Source organism: Castor canadensis, chromosome 19 (genome assembly GCF_047511655.1).
Source record: "Castor canadensis chromosome 19, mCasCan1.hap1v2, whole genome shotgun sequence".
Lineage (NCBI taxonomy): Eukaryota > Metazoa > Chordata > Mammalia > Rodentia > Castoridae > Castor > Castor canadensis.
Window position 1 is genome coordinate 26238677 of NC_133404.1, and position 17206 is coordinate 26255882.

Sequence of the window (17206 nt, forward strand, 5' to 3'; positions counted from 1 at the left end):
ACAGCTCCTCTCTACTGGCTGCCACTGGCACCTTGGAAAACCATAGACTGCACTACCTCCTCCCCAAATGCTGCCACTCATGGAGCCAGGGGGCCCCAGCTGCTGAGCTCTGGCACGTGGAAAATGCCAAGGAGTACACTCACTTTATGGTTTACACACTTCTAAGATTAACAAACTCCATTATATGTGAAGCATCCAATGTCTACACACAAAAACGTTTCAGGTTCACTTTCGTTATTCCTTTGGGCTGGTAATTATACAGATCTCTTTATCTTTTGGGTTTTACAGACTTGCTGAACTCCTCAGTGTCCAGCACACAAAACTTGGGAGTCACCTGAGATCTTCAGGGGACACAGCCCCTGACACATACTTGGCTGCGTCTGGTCCTAGTTTCAAACTTACACAAAACTGTGCCTCTGATTCCACTGATGGTATACATTTTCAGGAATTAGTCAGGCTGGTAAAAGCACAGTTTACAAGACCAAAACTCTCTCGTTCTCCCACTTAAAGAAATGGCATAAAACTGTCATTGATAGAAAGAGAAAAAGAAAAGTTTAATTGCCAAAAAATAGCAAATAGGTTTTTAGTTTTTTTGTTTCTCCTTTTGTAAGTTAATTATTGGAATGGATTCAGTGTGTTTGTTATTTGTTTCAATCTAGATTTGCAGACAGGCAAAAGCATATGTTGAATTTCACGTAGGCTTTATGACAAGTGAAATACAGATATGCGAAACCAAGTGGACAGGCCTCCCCTGGCAGTCAGCAGCTACTGAGATCCCTCTGAAGAACTCTTTAGAAAGTAGGCAAATGGGCAAAATGACCACTTAGAGCCCTGCTGACCACTGCAAGGATGTGCCAACAGGATACATAACAAAGGGATTGAACACAAAGATGCTAAGATCCTATGACTGAAAGTAACCAGGAAACTGTAACCACCAGGACAGACAACCATTACAACATCTCAGAATTGTCACATTAAATGCTGCTGGAGGGTTTAGCTTCCCGAATTCTCTCCCACCCAGTGATTTTGCCTATCTTTGCATTTCTTATGTGTACAGAACCAGGTGCTGCTATGCAAAGTCTTTGGACACAGCCTCCACAAAGTTTGGGGCAGACATAAGGATGCCAATCGTACAGATGATGGTGAAGACCGAGAAGGCCATGAGGCACAGGCGGTCCACTACACAGGCTGCAAACTTCCACTCGCTACACACCGCCTCACTCTCGTCCTGGCTGCGGAAGCGGTTGGCGATGTAGCGGACCTCCTCCAGGATCTTGGCCAGGTCTGGGTCCCCATCGGGAGGCTGGCCGCCATGCAGGAGGTGCTCATCGTGTGTGGGGGAGCAGGCCAGGCGGCCGCACACAACTCCGGAGTCCGGGGTTGGGGCACAGTGCATGCCCTCCAGGCCTCGGAAGCCAATGTACAGCAGGTTGCCATTGGTGGCCGGTGGCCCTGCAGCAGCACTCAGCTCCACACTGGCCAGGCTGCAGCGGCGAGGCTTGTGCTGGCAGGCAGGGCGGACCTTGTCCTCCCCTGGCCTCTTCATGCGCAGGAACCATGCACACCAGTTCAGAAGGATGATTCTGGTCTGCAGAGAAAAGTGGACATTAGCAGTGACTCAGACAAGGACATTAGCTAACCCTAACAGCAACACAACCCATACCTTAGAAGGCCTACTTCACTGATGCTGGGAAGAAACAGACTTTCTTACCATTCCAGCAATTTTATACAAGAAAGCAATACCAAAGCCTTATAAGAGTTGAGTCAATGTGATGTAAGAATAAAATCTATGCAGGTTTATCACCTGGGAACAAGCTAAAGTTTTCTCCAGAGCCAGAAAGACAGTCTGGTGTGACGAGAAGGCTGGCTTGGTAAGAAGCCCCTGAGCTGGGTAGACAGGGAGTGTCACTTTCTCTCTCTCTCATCTTTCCTCATCTATAACCAGGGACCTCAGATCTAACTCCCTGGCTCCCATACAGTGCGTATGAAGCATCCTGAAAGGCCACCACAAACTCCTGGGTGCTCTGGGAGATTTTAACCTGTGAGACACTAAGACCATGAGAGCTTGAAGCAATTCAGGCTTCCAACATGAGATCACCACATCCCTTGTGATGACATCATATTTTTACAAAACAGGTTTTAGAAGTTATTCTGATTAAAAAAAAAAAAAAAAAAGCAACTACCAAGCTGGGTGTGATGGTACACAACTGTAATCCCAGCCCTCAGGAGGCTGGGGCAGGAGGATCATAAGTTCCATGCCAGCCTGGGCTACATAGTAAGACACTATCTCAAAAAACAACAACAACAACAAAAAAAAAAAAACAAGAAGTACCAAAGAAGTCAATGTGAAACAGAAAATTAGGGCAGTGTTCTCCAAGCTGATTCCAAGGTTTGTGCTGTGGCCCATAAGAGCTGTGATGATGTTACAGCACAAATACTTATTCAAATATTTTAACCTACATACTAAAGAGACTGTTGCGTATTATTTCTTTGAATCTAGGATCTCTGAAAACATCTGAGATATTAGCATGCTATGAACTAAGGCAGCCTAGGAACAGCTAACCTAACTTATTAGGTAGCAAGGAAAGCCAAATCAGAGGATGTCTGGGAAAGTATTTTGAAAAGCTAGAAGAAAGAGTGGCAAGCTTTCTGTGAAAGGCCAGAAAGTGAATACTTTAGATCTGTCAGTCATAAGGTCTCTGTTGCAACCACTCAACTTGCTGGTGTAGAACACATAGAAAGTGTGTGAACAGAAGGGCATGGCTTGTTTATAATACATTTTAATTATCAAAACAGTTTGCAGGCTAGATTTGGTCACCATTGTCATAATATGCCAACCTCTAAACTAAAATGTTTTATAAAAATATGAACCCTACATGTATAAAGCAACTGGAGAAAAAGTCACAATGTGGGTTTACATTGTTTTTGCCTTTTGTGGAGATAGCTGATGCTTTAATCCAAGCATAAAGGAAAACATTCTTGTCAGCCCATCCTGATCAGTAGGTAAAAAGTAAGCCCTTTCCCTAAAACCATCCAGCTATAGATCTCATTTTCATTTTGTTTAATGACAATGGGGAAATGTCATCAGTCACCTAGCAGGTGTATTTCCCATATGTAGGTAGAGATAGTGTAAGGGTTCATGTCTGCAGGGCTTTCTTTCTTGGTAAACACTTTTATGACATCTTCTAACGGATAAACAAAGGAAACAGGTCTTGAGATGAATTGAAAAGACTAAGAAAGCCCAAGATTGTTTTCACTGCAGCTGGGAAGCTAGCCCTTGGTTCCACAGCACAGTTTACACAGCAGGCAGTTCACTAGATCCTGGACAAGCCTGATGACCTTGGAGGCCTTTACAAGAGTAGTAAAAGCAGGGCCACAGGGCCACATGTGAAACCTCCTCAGGTAAGTTTGATCTCATGAGACATGCCATCTCACTGGAGCCATTCAGGGTTGTATGAAGAGCCAATAACTCCCCTACTTTACAGACAAACAAACTGAGGCTCAAAGAGGCTAATAAATTGGCTTAAGGTCACAGAATGAGCAAGTCACTTAATGTGTTTAGACTTCTGCAAGCCTCGTCTGTCAAAGGGCCTTCCTCAAAACCATCTGTCACATGGTTTTCTTCAATACCCCTGTGACTGAGCCCAGCTCCCTCTCAGAAGACACCAGAGAACCTGGGACAGATCTCACAGGAGGTTGTTGGGTAGTTGGTGATTGGAACCCCAGAGGCAACTGTGCAGGCAAGAGCCAAGCACTTTCTCCTGCCATGTCCGGGTGTGCACCTTCCCTGAGGCACCCCTCCAGCTACTATGACCCATGTTGCCAAGTCTACTTTGAATTCCATGGCCTGAATCATTAGCTTTCAAGGCCAAAGCATCTCCAAAGATGAAATTATCCTCCCGGCACTTATCAAACTGTGCCTGTGACCTCTTCTGTTAGGTTATAGTTTTGTTTCTGGCTGTGCAAATGTCACATAATGCCACCGCACTGGCAGTGTCTTCTTCGCAGCCACAGATCATAATAAGAGTCCCTGGGAGGCTGTTTATGTTTCGAATACACACAGAATGAAAGAAAAGTGCAATCTGCTATATAAAGTGAGAGAGATGTATATGCTTTATATTTTATTTGCACCCAATTGATGTTAACAGACTCTTTTTCTAAGAGGTTTATAATTAGCATATGCTCTTAATTAAGATTCTTCTGGAAGGGTAAAATGCTACCAAGTCATTAAAAATGGTTTTGTGTCTCTGTTTCTTAATTCCTTTACCTTCACATTAGTGAGGATACTTATAACAATGTGTGTTTATATTTTGTGCTAGCATAAACAAATAATGGAAGGGAAAAGAAAGAATTCACTGAACTGGTGATTAAACATTGGTTGTGGAAACAGGGTGAGGGAAAGGAATGGGAGCCAGGCTTCCTTATGTATAATGTTAATTTTATTTTGGCTTTTGAAATAGGAAAATGTATTATTTGCTTCAAACAGATAGATGGATAGAAAGACAGGCGAACAAACAAGAGACCAGCTCTTATGCCTAGTCTGGTACATTGCTTAAGTCAGGTTTATAAGAAAGACAAGAATGCAGGTGAATGTATGCAAATGTATCCCAAATTGGGGCTGGGGACTTTTCAGACCCAGCATTGTGGACGGCAGTGAGGCAACCTGTGTGTGAGGCATCACCGTGTAAACCGTAACTTGAGTTCTGGTTGGCACCATAAAGTGCAGGCAAGTTTTTAATCAGTGCCTGCGGGGAGCATACTATGAAAAATAATCTGAAGCCCGGTTATTACAGGCAGTGGCTCACACCTGTAATCTCAGCAACTTGGGAGGTGGAGAAGACTGAGGTTTGACGCCAGCAGGGGCAAAAAGTTGGTGAAACCTAATCTCAACCAATAATAACCTGTGAGATGGCAGGTGCATGCTACTATGCCCCTGAGGATAAGTGCAAGAGACTCATCCCCAAAATAATGAAAGCAAACCAGGCTAGAGGCACGGCTGAAGTGATAGAGCACCTGCCTAGCAAGTGCAAGGCCCTGAATTCAAACCCTAGTAGCACTTCCCATCCCAAAGAAAAAGAATCTGAGGAGAAATAGTAACTTTGTAAAACCATATTTTTAAGTGATCTTTCCTGAGCTAATTTTTGGACAGCTATAAATTATTGCACAAAGAACATTTTTTGGATGGCCCAGAAATCCTCAGTTCCTGTAGAGCATCTACATATATATTACACCTCACACGGCAGTCAGCACAGGGGTGGTTCCTAGACTCCCTTCTGGACTTAGATGCAACTTAATGTGTCTGTGAAAAAGGCTCATTTGAGGATGGAAGGGCTTCTTCCATCCTTAGACTATGCAAAGTGAATGGAAGACTGGGGAGGTCTGCAGAGCCCAAGTGAGTGTAGGAGGGGAAGTCAGCTCTCTCCTGCCTCATGCTCTGTCCTGGTGAGGTGGGAAAAGGTCAGGCTCTGGCTTGGCCCTAATTGAGGTCTCCTGCCTGTCAATCAAATGTGGGTGCAGAGCTTCAGACACTGGGTCCCAAAGGAGCAAACGCCATGGGTGTGTAAAGAGCAGATAGTCAAGCCAGGGCCTGGTGCTCATGGCTTCAGGAAAAGGGCAGTATGGTCTGGGCTAAGAGCTCAGGCAAGAGGACTCAATCCTGTATTTTTTCACCCACTTTCTTGTATCCCCTTTTCTGGACTGGGATTATTGCCTAGCATGCATGAGGCTCTGGGTTCAATTCCCAGTACCATGAAAAAAAAAAAAAAAAGAGTCCTTTTCTCTTCCCCAGAGATGACTATTCATCTTTGTGTTATAGGCTTTGGATTAGATTATAACCCCATCACTGCTGAATGTATGAATTCTTGCCCCACTGCATTTATGTATTCAACCAACCATAGGTTGAAAAATATTCAGAAAAAATGTATCTGTACTGAACATGTACAGAATTTCTTCTTGCATTAATCCCTAAAAATTACAGCATAACAGCCATTTACACAGCACTTATGTTGTATTAAGTATTGTAAGTCACCCAGAGATGATTTTTAAAGTAGACAGGGGATGTGCATAGGTTTTATGCAAATACTGTGCCATTTTAGATAAAGGACTTAGCACCTGCAGATTTTGATATTGTCAGTGTGTTTTGGAACCAATCCCCTACAGATACCAAGAGATAACTGTATTTTTGCATAGGTCGTTCTGTTTCTTATTCTTTTCACTTCTGATGCTGTGGTGAAGCTCTAACCATGTTGTATGTCTCTCTCATCTACTGCTTCCCACTGCTGCTCAGTACTCCATGGTGTACATGCAAAACAACAGTTTTTAAAAACACTGTGCTGGCAGAATATACAGAGCATCTGGTGTGTGAGCCCTCCCCGTAATGGGAGATGAAAACACTGCCACAGAATGGACACCGAGGAGCACACTCATCTCAACTGTACCACTGTCTAAAGAGAGTGAAGATATGCAGAGAGGTGAAGTTGGAGGAAGATAATGCTATTTTGTTTAGGGATACGATTTTTAAAATAATCTATATGAGGATGTTCCTTCAGGGAAGGGCTCTGACTCCATGGGAGGCGGGCAGAACATACCCACTTGGGCATCTTGCCACCATCAGGGTCATGGTGATGGTACTGCAGTACAATTACTGTCACCACGACGGACAGGCCTACGATGATCATTGTGCTGGCGAAGTACTGGGCTGTGAAGAAAAGAGATGCAAGGTAAGACCCAGGCCCCAGGAAAGACATTGTCCTCTCACTGACTGTCTAGAGTGCTCATGATGGAGAGCGGGCTCTGTACCCCACCATTCACATTCCAAGTGGGAAGGGGACAGTCCAGAGACCTGACTTCCCACTGCCAAATGAGGCTGACAGCTCCCACATTAAACCTAATAACCACTGAATGGATGCTGCTTCCCATTCTCCCAACTGGCTTGGGGTTCTTCCTTCTCAATCAGAAACAGAAGCCAAGGTGCAATAGTGACAGAATCAAATCCTAACCTAGATGGAGCACCCCTCTGCATAATTCCATTTGCTTCCATCCAGGAAGGTACACAGTGACAGGTGCTGTCATATCCTGTTTCTGTCATCCTTATATTGTCCTGGGCAAACCCTTTTTTATTCTATTCCTACTTCCCCAAATGCTATTTTATTTGGAGATATCAAGTTATCTCAGGAAACAGTGGTTAAGAATGACAGTTTGTGCTTCTCTCATTTTAACAAAAGATTATTGAAAAACAATATCCAACTAAAATATCTTTTGCTCCAAATCAAGCATGAATGGGAGAATTGTGGGAGAAAGGAGTCTTGCTATATTGCCCTGGTTGGTCTAATGAGCTCAACTGATGCTCCTGCAACAGTTTCCCCAGGACTGGGACTACAGGTGCATACAACAGCTCTTGGCCATTTCTGCAACTTAAACATAAACCACAAAATTAGACATCTCCTTCTGCCAACTTGGGCCCAGGCAAGCAGTGGTCATGAGTCATTCTGAATTGTTCTAGCAAGTCCCATCCTCACAATGGACAATGGAGGGGAAGTACAGCTCCCCAGGTCATTAGAAGACATGGTCTGCTCTATGCATCTCCTGTGAGATAGGAGGCCCCCTCTTTTTTTTTTTTTTTTAGCTCTTCTCTTTAATAAAGGAGCTGACTGTTGCCTTACCTATCAATGGCACTGAATCAGAAGTTGCAGGCATGATTTCAGCCACAAGCAGCATGAAGACAGTAAGAGAGAGTAAGACTGTTATCCCTGAAACATAAAGACACAGAGAAGTTCCTTAGACAAAACAGACAGTGATGCTTAGTGGGGGCTCCTAATCTGAATATGCCTGTATTTGGGAACTCTTTCAGATATTGAAAGATTTATTTGCCATTCACAATCTTGCTTTGCTTGTCTTCACAGGGGAGCAACTGTAAGGAGCTACCTTCCTCACACAGTAGAGGATCACTGTACAGTGGCAGCAGGTTAAAAATGCAAGCTGAGATTGAGCTAAACTTCTTCCTAGTCACAATGGAGGCTGACCCCCTGCCACCAAGGAACAGGGTGGAGTGGCAGTGGGGGGAGTGGCCCCTCCCTGGGCATCCCTATCCTCTCTGAAGGAACAGACAATCACAGGATTCTTCTGTACTCTCAGGAAGGTACATCCATCCAGTTCATACTCAAGTGTCCTAGAGCTTCATCTGGCTAAGAAGCCAATGTGTGATGAGTCAAGCAGGCCCTAGGGAATCCCAATGCACCTTGAACAGTGAGCCCTGAAGAGCTGACCTCAAGGAAGGGACCCAGCACTTACCAAGGGAGATTTTCTCCCCAGAGTCTGCAGGAAGCAAGAACACTAGCAGGGCCAGGGCTGAGATGAGTACACAGGGGATGAGCAGGTTGAGGCCATAGTAGAGTGTCCTGCGACGCATGGTGACTGTATAGGTGACATCCGGATAGGGCTCTTTGCAGCACTCATAGAACTTCTCACTCCTCTTGCCTGGGATTCCTGCATAGGGAAGTAGAGAAAGGAACCATTATCAGAATACACAATTAATATATTAGTTTCTATGTATGTACCATGTACAAGCAGAGCCCTGGAATTTGCTAAGTGGTAAAAAAGCAGGGTTATTAGTGCTTAAATAAACCCTTGCTGGTTTATTACAGAGTTGTTTAAAAGTGTCTCAGTGACACTTGAGCAAACTGGTGCTCTTCTGATAGATTGGAAGTACACAATTATAAATGATACACTGTCAGCAGCATTGTAAATGTAATTACAGGTGTGCATCACAGAATGATATTTCTGTCAAAGATGGAGCAAAGACATGATGGTGGGCCAACAGTTTGGGTAAGTTCACTCTATGATGTTCACCCAGTGATAAAATTGCCTAACAACACATTTCCATAATGTCTATTCAATATTAAGTGACTTCTGAAGAAGCCAAAATGAGGAAATATAGGTTCCAGTTGATTTAAAAGAAAAGAAAAGAAAAAGCAGTCAAAATGGCCAAAGCATGATCAAAAATAAAAAGAAAAGAAAAATTCTTTTCTAAGTCCTAGAGTTGCTGATGGGTGGTAGATTGCCACATGGACAGCCTGTCAGGAACTGAATCCACCAGAGAAAACAATTTCCCAGAATCTAACAGCTCCTTGGCAAGTTCAGGAAGTACCAGAATGGCCAGTTTGCTTCCCAGCCTAGCCATTCCAGATTGCACTTGCCTCAGTCCTGCTTATCTTCTCCCAAGGTGCAAAGCTGCCTTAGTACTTCTTGCTATAAACTCAAGGCCACCTCCCCTCAGCAGTGCTGGTCCAGTGCCTCTCTGAATCTGTGCTTCCCAATTTGTAGATCTGTTGCTTGTATTTGAACTTTGTGTTTTTCTTGGTTTACACAATCAAATGAAATTTGCAGTCCATCCAAATCTTAGCAATGGACACGAAGGCACAGGGCCTATGCCAGCACTGCCTTGTTTAACAGGGAGGGACCATGGCTGCTACCTCTCTTGGAAAGCACTGCATTTGCTAAGTGCTTTCCATTTCTCACCCTAGAGCTCTCAGTAAATGATGGGAAACACTGCCAAGTTCAGTAAATGCTCATACTAAAAGGGGCAGCGGAAAAATCCCAAATTTTTTAAAGTGCTCATGGAAAGAAAGCAGCTTTTTCCAGGCTGCTAGGCTTGTTCTTACCCATCAGGTCCCATTCTCCGTTGGGGATATAGCTGCTGATATCTGCCTCCTGCATTTGCAGGTCCAAAGACCACCCTCCATAAGACCAGGACCCAAACTTCAGTTTGCACTGCTGCACATCAAAGGGGAACCAGCGCACATCAATGTAGCAGGAGCTCTTGAATATGCCTGGGTGGGTAACAGAAAGAATCAGAGGACTGAGATAGAAGCCAACTGGGATGGACTCAAAATACAAAGCAGTACCGCAGCCCATGCTGTCCCTTCAAACTGCTGCTACATCTGTTCTGGATGAACAAACTGTGTTTCTTTTTTTTTGCAAAATTTCTAGGAAAGAAACTCAACCAAAGCCTCCCTGTTATTTGAAATTCAAGCATAATGATGGACTCTATTGCAAAAGACTTCTCTCAGGCTTTCTGTATAAAGAATGAGCTCTATCAACCTGGAACTTTCAGATTCCAAATAATAATAGAAAAGAATTAAAAAAACAATCTCAGAGAAGTTGATAAAAATGATGAAGAGGCTGGAAAAAGAATCAGAAAGCTGGGTGGTGTGTACATGGTGGGATGGGTAATAAATTGAGAAAACATTTGCTTATCTAGAAATTTATGTGGAGGATAAATTTAACTAGCTTAAACTCTAGAGCAAGAACAGAACAAGAAAAAAAACTAAAAGAAGTATAGAAAAAAACAGAGAACAAGCACATAAAATGACAGGAACTCATTAAAAGAAAAATACTAATAAAATCATGGACAGAAAATTGCTAGGATCCTTCATTCCCAGGCTTTGAAGATGCCCATCCAAGAGATGGGTCTTAAAGTTCACAGTTCACTAATTTCATGGTAAAACTGCCTGTGTCTGCAATTTATTATTAAAGAAAATAATGTTAAAGAATATATATGTTCTCCATATTCTCTTAAAAAATTGAAATCTTTATATATTATATATCTATTTTATGAACAAGTGAAAGTTATGGACTGATAAAAACTGAATTACTATAATTACTCCCATCAAGTAGGAGTTAAACCAGGAGTAAGGAAAGGTAGTGTGTATTTGTGCTTGTGAGAGTGTGGTCATCATTTTAATTTTAGACACTGTTTAAAATTTTGATTATTATGGTGGTAATGTATTGCTTTTTAATTTCAAATGCTGAAATAAAATTTGAGTGGGGAATAAAAAGAACAGAACAAAATCTAATAATTTAAAAAATAGTACTGGGATACAAGGAAGATTTTCATGGTAAAGACCAGCTCCACGCCTGGGAAAGATGGACATGAATTTCCCAGAAGGTCATAGGGAGGAGACTCCAGAAGGTAAGCCATTTCTGCTTTTTAATGCCCTGTACTCTTCCCTGCTCAGAGGAAGACTGGAAGTGGAAGGCACCAATAGCTAAGTGGACCACAGGCTTACAGAGTTAGAAAACTCTGAAAGAGTTAGAAAACTCTGTATGAATATGAAAACAGGCAAAAAGGATCTTTGCGGGACCATGGGAAAGTTTGAAAGTTGGATTATGTAAAACTAAATTTACTAAAAATATGTACTTAAGATCTATGATATAGATCTATAAAGCTATTAAAAATAAACACATGAAATTCTGAAAAAGTTATGTTATAATCAAGTCTCTATTTCAAAACATGAACCCAAAATACTCTTTTTTAACCATGTCTCACCAAAGTTGGGGCAGAAAAGTATCCCAGAACCATCCCTCCAGGACCCAAAGGCTCAGGCAGTTCTGAACCTTTGATGCTAGTTATTGTAAAGGAGAGTCAGAGGTCACAGCACAATGTGTCCTGTCCTGCTCAGGCTTCAGGGCCAGGACAGGAGCATCAGGTCCCAGAGGGACACCTGCCCTTGTGGGATCTGGGGCTGAGAAGGCTGTGCCTACAAAAACAGCCTCAGTCTTCAGAACAATCTGCAGTCCTTATGAACACGGGGGTTCTAAAACCGTTTTCTATAACGGCCTTCATAATGGAAGCTGCAACTTATAAGCCTGGTGAAAAAGAATGCAGGTGTGCTGGAAGCAGCCCACAGCCCATCTGCCAGGGGCTTGCTGTGAGGACCAAATGCTGGGCGAGAGAAGCCAGAGGGATCAGTTAAGATAGAAAACCTGAAAAGCTGCATTTCTTCAATTTGTATAAACATTATTGCGAACTATCTGTCTCCACCAGGTGCAATCACTTATTTATTCATTTATTGACACATGAGTCACATGCAACTGAGGAATGATAAATTCTAAAGTGAACAAACACAGATTCTGCCTATGGGATGTTTATCCTCTGCTAACAGGAAAAGCATGTATGTAAACAACAAGCCAGAAGGCAAAGCCAGCTTCGCTGTGCACTGTGAGATGAAGGAGACGGCTGAGAGCTGGAGAAGGGTGTGTGCAGTGTGTGAGTGTGCACGAACGTGTGTGTATGTGTGATGTGTGTACGTATGTGGTGTGAGACCGCATGAGGGTATGTGTCACGGAGACAGTGGTGAGGTGTATGTGTGTGTTATGGCGGGGAGGGCAGTTGCAAATGTCTTCTGAATAGGAGGCAAACCAGACAGATGCTGTGAGGGAGCAGTTCTTGAAAAGAATATCTTAAAAAATCTTCCATATGATCAAAAAACCCAATGATTAATATCCATATGCTAAAACATCCCGAATGTGCCCCAAGGCCATAAAACTGTAGTTTGCCAAGCCTAGATTGCCTATGGAGTTAACCCAGGCCCTGTGAGTCCCACAGTAATGATGGGCTTGGGAGATGGAACCAATCTCAGAAAGCTGTTAACCACCAGAAGCCTGGGAAGGATAGAAATCAGTTCAGGAACAAGTCACTAATGGGCTCTCTCTTGAAAGCAGAGCCTTGCATCTAACAAGAAGTCTTAGTCACATGAATTCAAGACCTGGTCAGAAACTCCCACCATCTTCCCCAATGCCTGGATACCTGCCTAGATACTGAGTTGACTGGACTGGAAATGGCAGGTGGAAAAGGAGGAAAGGGTGTGGTTATTAGGCTTATGGGCTAAAAGGAATTGGAAATTACCCTGCACAGAAAATGCACTCTAATCATGGACTGACTTAAAGGAGCACATAGCAAAAAATAAGAACATGTGACACATGTTCACCAAGAGAAAGATGGCACCTTTGACTTGAAGAGACATGCAAAGATGCCAAGGGGAAGGAAGAGGGGGGTGGTATGCGCATAGCACAGAGCCAGCTCACCCCTCAGGTGGGCAGTCATTGGAACTGATAATAACATTCACTTAAATTTCAGAACTAGAGGAAGACGAAGGAAGTAAATCTTACCTGGAGGGAGGTACTGGCAGTGCCCAGAAGCATTCACCAACACATTGGTATGGAATGTGGCATCAAACCGCTCATCAGCACTGCAAACAGGAAAGGATTTCTTGAGTCAGTGCTACCAGGCTGTGGATTTCTGTGCCTTTAGATCTGTATTGCCCATCAGTCAGAACAGCACAGCTTTCAAAGGGATCTTGTTTGTACCTGGACAACCCCATACCTGGCCTGGGAGCACCACCATGATTCACGTGGGAAGTCTGCTCAGAGCACACCTTGGAAGGGTCCAATGTTTACCCCATTTCACATGAGCTGTGATGTTAATCTTGTATACAAACAAAGACCTTAGCCAAAAGGAAACTGCAAAGCAATTTAACAGGACATCAGCAGATAAGAAATGTCAACATATCTGTAGGAGATAAGGAATGGGTTTTGGCACATGGCTGCCCACACTGGTCAGTTCCACAGGGATTTTGATCTGCTGTGTTCAAAGCTCTACACCTACTCTCTTGAACGCAGGCCACACTTTGCTGGTGATTAACAGATGTATCCTGAATGACTGAAGCTGCAGGTCAGGAGGGAGCTGGGCACCTGAGTGGTGCCAGGACTCGCAGTCAGTGAAGATAAGGCGGTGGGTAAAGACAGCAAATTAAGAATATTTTAGATTCAGTGCACCCTGCTCCCCCGCCACCACCCCCCCCCCGCCCCCCGTTCATGTCCAAACATCCTGCAGCCAGGAGTTATAACTTGTATAAAGGTGTAACTCACCTTGGATATGCACCCACATACATACCAGGAAAAAAAAACACAATAATTAAAACTAACAGTCTTTGTTTGATATCTGCAGCAAGAAACTGCTCTCCTAGGATTAGTCAATTCCTAGAGACAGCAAACAACTCCTTTAGGAGTTCTCTTCCAATATGAATCCATCACTCCAGAGCTCACACCCAAGATACCTGCTCTAGTAGGCTCTCACACTTGTGGCCACTATCCACCTGCCTTATCCACTGGCCACTTACCAAGGCCAGGTACTAGACAACTAGCATCAGTTCCTACCTCAGAGCCTGCTGAAATTATTCAAATTAGTCAATCGTAAACCTTGACCTGGCTGGCCTGTTCCTGGCCCGTTCCAGAGAAACCACAGTAGAACATTTTTCCTCGTTTCCTCTATCTCATGACCAACCCGTGCTTCTCCTGTGTCATGCATGATGTGTTCTGCCTCTGCTTTTAGAGAACTGAGTAGAAATGCTTTTATTAATGACAGTTTGCATGTCAGATGAGACCTGATTAAAACAAATTTCAAGTACCCTTAAAACATAGCTGTACAGGTAAATAAAAATAAGCCACCTCAAGACAACCTACACAGCCAGTCAAGGTACTTGCTCCACACAGTACAGTCCCCCTCCTTCTTACAAGCAGGGAGCCCCCAGGAGGAACTGCCCATGTGGACAGAGCCTCAGGCAGCCTGTTCTATACCTGCTGTCCTCTCAATAGAAGTTCAGAAGCACAAGATGTTAGTGTTCAGTCTCTACCATGAGGCACACAATCAAGGATTGACATCTTTAAAAAGATCTGAAAAGAAACTGCCCATGAAAAGAACGAAAAAATTATTTCTTGCAAAAGTAATATCCTCCCTGAAATTCAAGAGGATATTACAATTAGAAAAACAATGTGGATATTAAAGCTATGATTAATGAAATAATTTTCTATAACTGGTAGGAGGTTAAGCTGATAAACACCACAGAGATAACAAGTAAGGCAGAAATGATGCATAAAACACAGAGGACAAGGCCAGCAGAGCTCACGTCACTAACAGATGCTCCGTCAGAAGACAATGGGGGAGAGTGGGAGGGAGGAGATCACCAAAGAAATCATACAAAGAAATTCTCTAGAGCAGAAAGAAACCATTCAAGCATGAAGGTGAAGAAAGGCATTATCAAGAACATGATGGTCTCAGAGAGCTAGTTTTCCACTTACATGTCCTTGGTCAGTTTCATAAAAAAGAGAGCAAAAACCAAGAAAGAAGAAATAAACTTTCCAACAAAACTGAGGATGGAGAACAGGGATCAACATGATTTGTGCAGTGGGCTATAAAAGGGTGTGTATGTGTGTGTGTGTGTATGTGTGTGTGAGAGAGAGAGAGAGAGAGAGAGAGAGAGAGGTAGTTGGATCTCTGAGAGAGATCAGAGATACAGAGCAAGAGAGGAAAAAAAATGACTGGGAAATGTCATGGATTTGATTAAAGACACATTAAAAAAGTCTTACAAGAAGAAAAAAAAACCTAGAAACTTAAGGGGAAAAGTATACAAGGAAGTTGTGATTGAGTATGAAACAAAAGTGTGATGTAGTTTACAGGAAAGGAAGGAGGGAGGACGCTAAGTCATCATAGAAGGACAGTCCACTGAGACAATACCTCCTCACATCCAAACACCCACAGAGAGAGACAGAGGTGGACATAGGACAAGGATATAAATATTCTTCACTTGACTATCGTCTAAATCTGACTGTGTAAATGAGTCACATTATAAACAGTAACAGGGAACAGAACAGTTGAAACTGCAAACGTTCCACAAACTCACCCAGGATAGTACCATGATTTTCAAACTGGGTTCTTTAGATTCCCAAGATTCAATGGAGGTGCTTGAGGAGTTCAGCAAATGTTAGATTCCAATATTTTCTTTTCTTTGTACTTGAAAATGGTAACAAAAGTGAACACATACTCAAATAGCTGGATATAAAATTTTAACTCTTCAGAGACTACCAATGTATTTACCTGGGTGGTCCATTTTCTTCCCTTTTGGGTGAAAGTAAAACTAAAATTTCTCTTGCCATAAACATATTTGTGTTTGAGTCTCTTGTCAATGAGTTAACACCTAAGATTTCTGCTTTGTATTGCTCTTTGTAAAAAATCCACCTTTGCACTATAATTACCCCATGGTGAACCTGGTAGGCCTTTGTATGTGGTCCTGTCACTGTCTGTGCCCATGGCAACAACAGAAAGTGTGGTCTGATACATGCTGTAAGACATGTGTATTTTAGGATTTTTTTTCTGACTGATTTTTATATTTATAATGAGTACTATGAGCATATGTTAGATTAGTGATTCAACTCTGTAAAAGAAAAAAAAAGTTCCTACATGATTTTCCTGTAAGTATTTAGATCAAATCCAATTGAAGAGATTGTCAAGATCACAAGGGGAATAGGTGAAAAATAAGATAAAAGGCTGTTGCCATTAGCAACACTTACCTGTGTGACTCCCGTGACTTCTAAATACTGTTCATCCAAACAGAATATTGAGATACACAGGATTGTAACGCTGCAATTGTTATCAAAACTCAAATCACAGAATTCATGATGGCAGCTTTCGGATTCTTTACCACAGGCAAGTAGATTTTATCAACAAATAATACATAAATAAACACTATGTAATGTATTTGTGCTAATACCACTTTATCTATTTTGAACATTAGGGCTGGAGATAAGATTGATTTGAAAAGGGGCCCTGTTGCAAAACACTGAGTTTGAAAACAGCTCTCCAAGGCAGGAAATAAAGTCCTTCTGAGAGCTTGTTTAGTGATTCTCATAGGGGAGCACATCAATTCATATAACCTTGACCTAAGAATTGTCCTCCTCTAACAGGGAAGGTTGTCCTGTTTGACTGGGCATGTAGCCCTGGGAGGGATGAACTTGGAGTGGTGAGGAAGGACGGGAACACCTGCTTTGGCAGCCAGATCAAATCAACCCTGGCAATCAATGTGTGACAGATGTCACAGCCAGACTGCTCTCATCTCCAGTGAAGTCCCTCTGAAATGCATGTGTCCAAAACCACTCAAGGACCTTGGTGGCTACAATGTCAGTGCAGTTTACCACATGGTCTAGTCTTGTGCATGTAGGGATAACCAGTGGATGCCAGCACACAGCGACTACACCAACAATGCCATGTAATCATGCTGCCTAGCAAGCAGCTGGCAAATACTGCTAACCATGGAGGCGGGATGGATCCATGGGGATTCATCTCATTCCTCTCTGCTTTGTGTGTATTTAAAATTTTCCTAATTCATTTGAAAATGGTTAGATCTCTTTTGTTTGGTGTTTTTCTCTACTACTGGAAGACATGATGGATTTGCAAAATTCCTGAGGATGCCAGACAAGGTCCCTTAGGCCTGTCAAGAGCTGTCTTCTTCTAGGTGAGAGCAGCCAGTGCTGACAGGTGTGAGAGCAGCTCTGAGTCCGCCCCCCTCCCACACCACAATAGAGGAATGATAAG

The 17206-nt window shown here is 42.9% G+C and overlaps 1 protein-coding gene across 8 annotated transcripts in view; it reads right to left on the minus strand.

The window, feature by feature from the left end:
- Nucleotides 1-684: 684 nt before the first annotated feature.
- LOC109674332 (neuronal acetylcholine receptor subunit alpha-7) overlaps nt 685-17206 on the minus strand; it is a 141829-nt gene continuing 125307 nt past the window's right edge. For 7 of the 8 annotated variants that reach the window (XM_074061995.1, XM_074061994.1, XM_074061996.1 and 4 more), the window contains 6 exons: nt 12949-13028; nt 9660-9827; nt 8290-8484; nt 7662-7748; nt 6588-6697; nt 685-1588 (listed from right to left, as the gene is read on the minus strand). In XM_074061995.1, coding sequence (XP_073918096.1) covers nt 1070-1588; nt 6588-6697; nt 7662-7748; nt 8290-8484; nt 9660-9827; nt 12949-13028 — 1159 coding nt within the window. In that variant the 3' untranslated portion in view covers nt 685-1069. Of the gene's footprint in view, nt 1589-6587; nt 6698-7661; nt 7749-8289; nt 8485-9659; nt 9828-12948; nt 13029-13162; nt 13300-13444; nt 13609-17206 lie in introns of those variants that run through there. The other variant, XM_074061998.1, reaches the window with a different exon arrangement.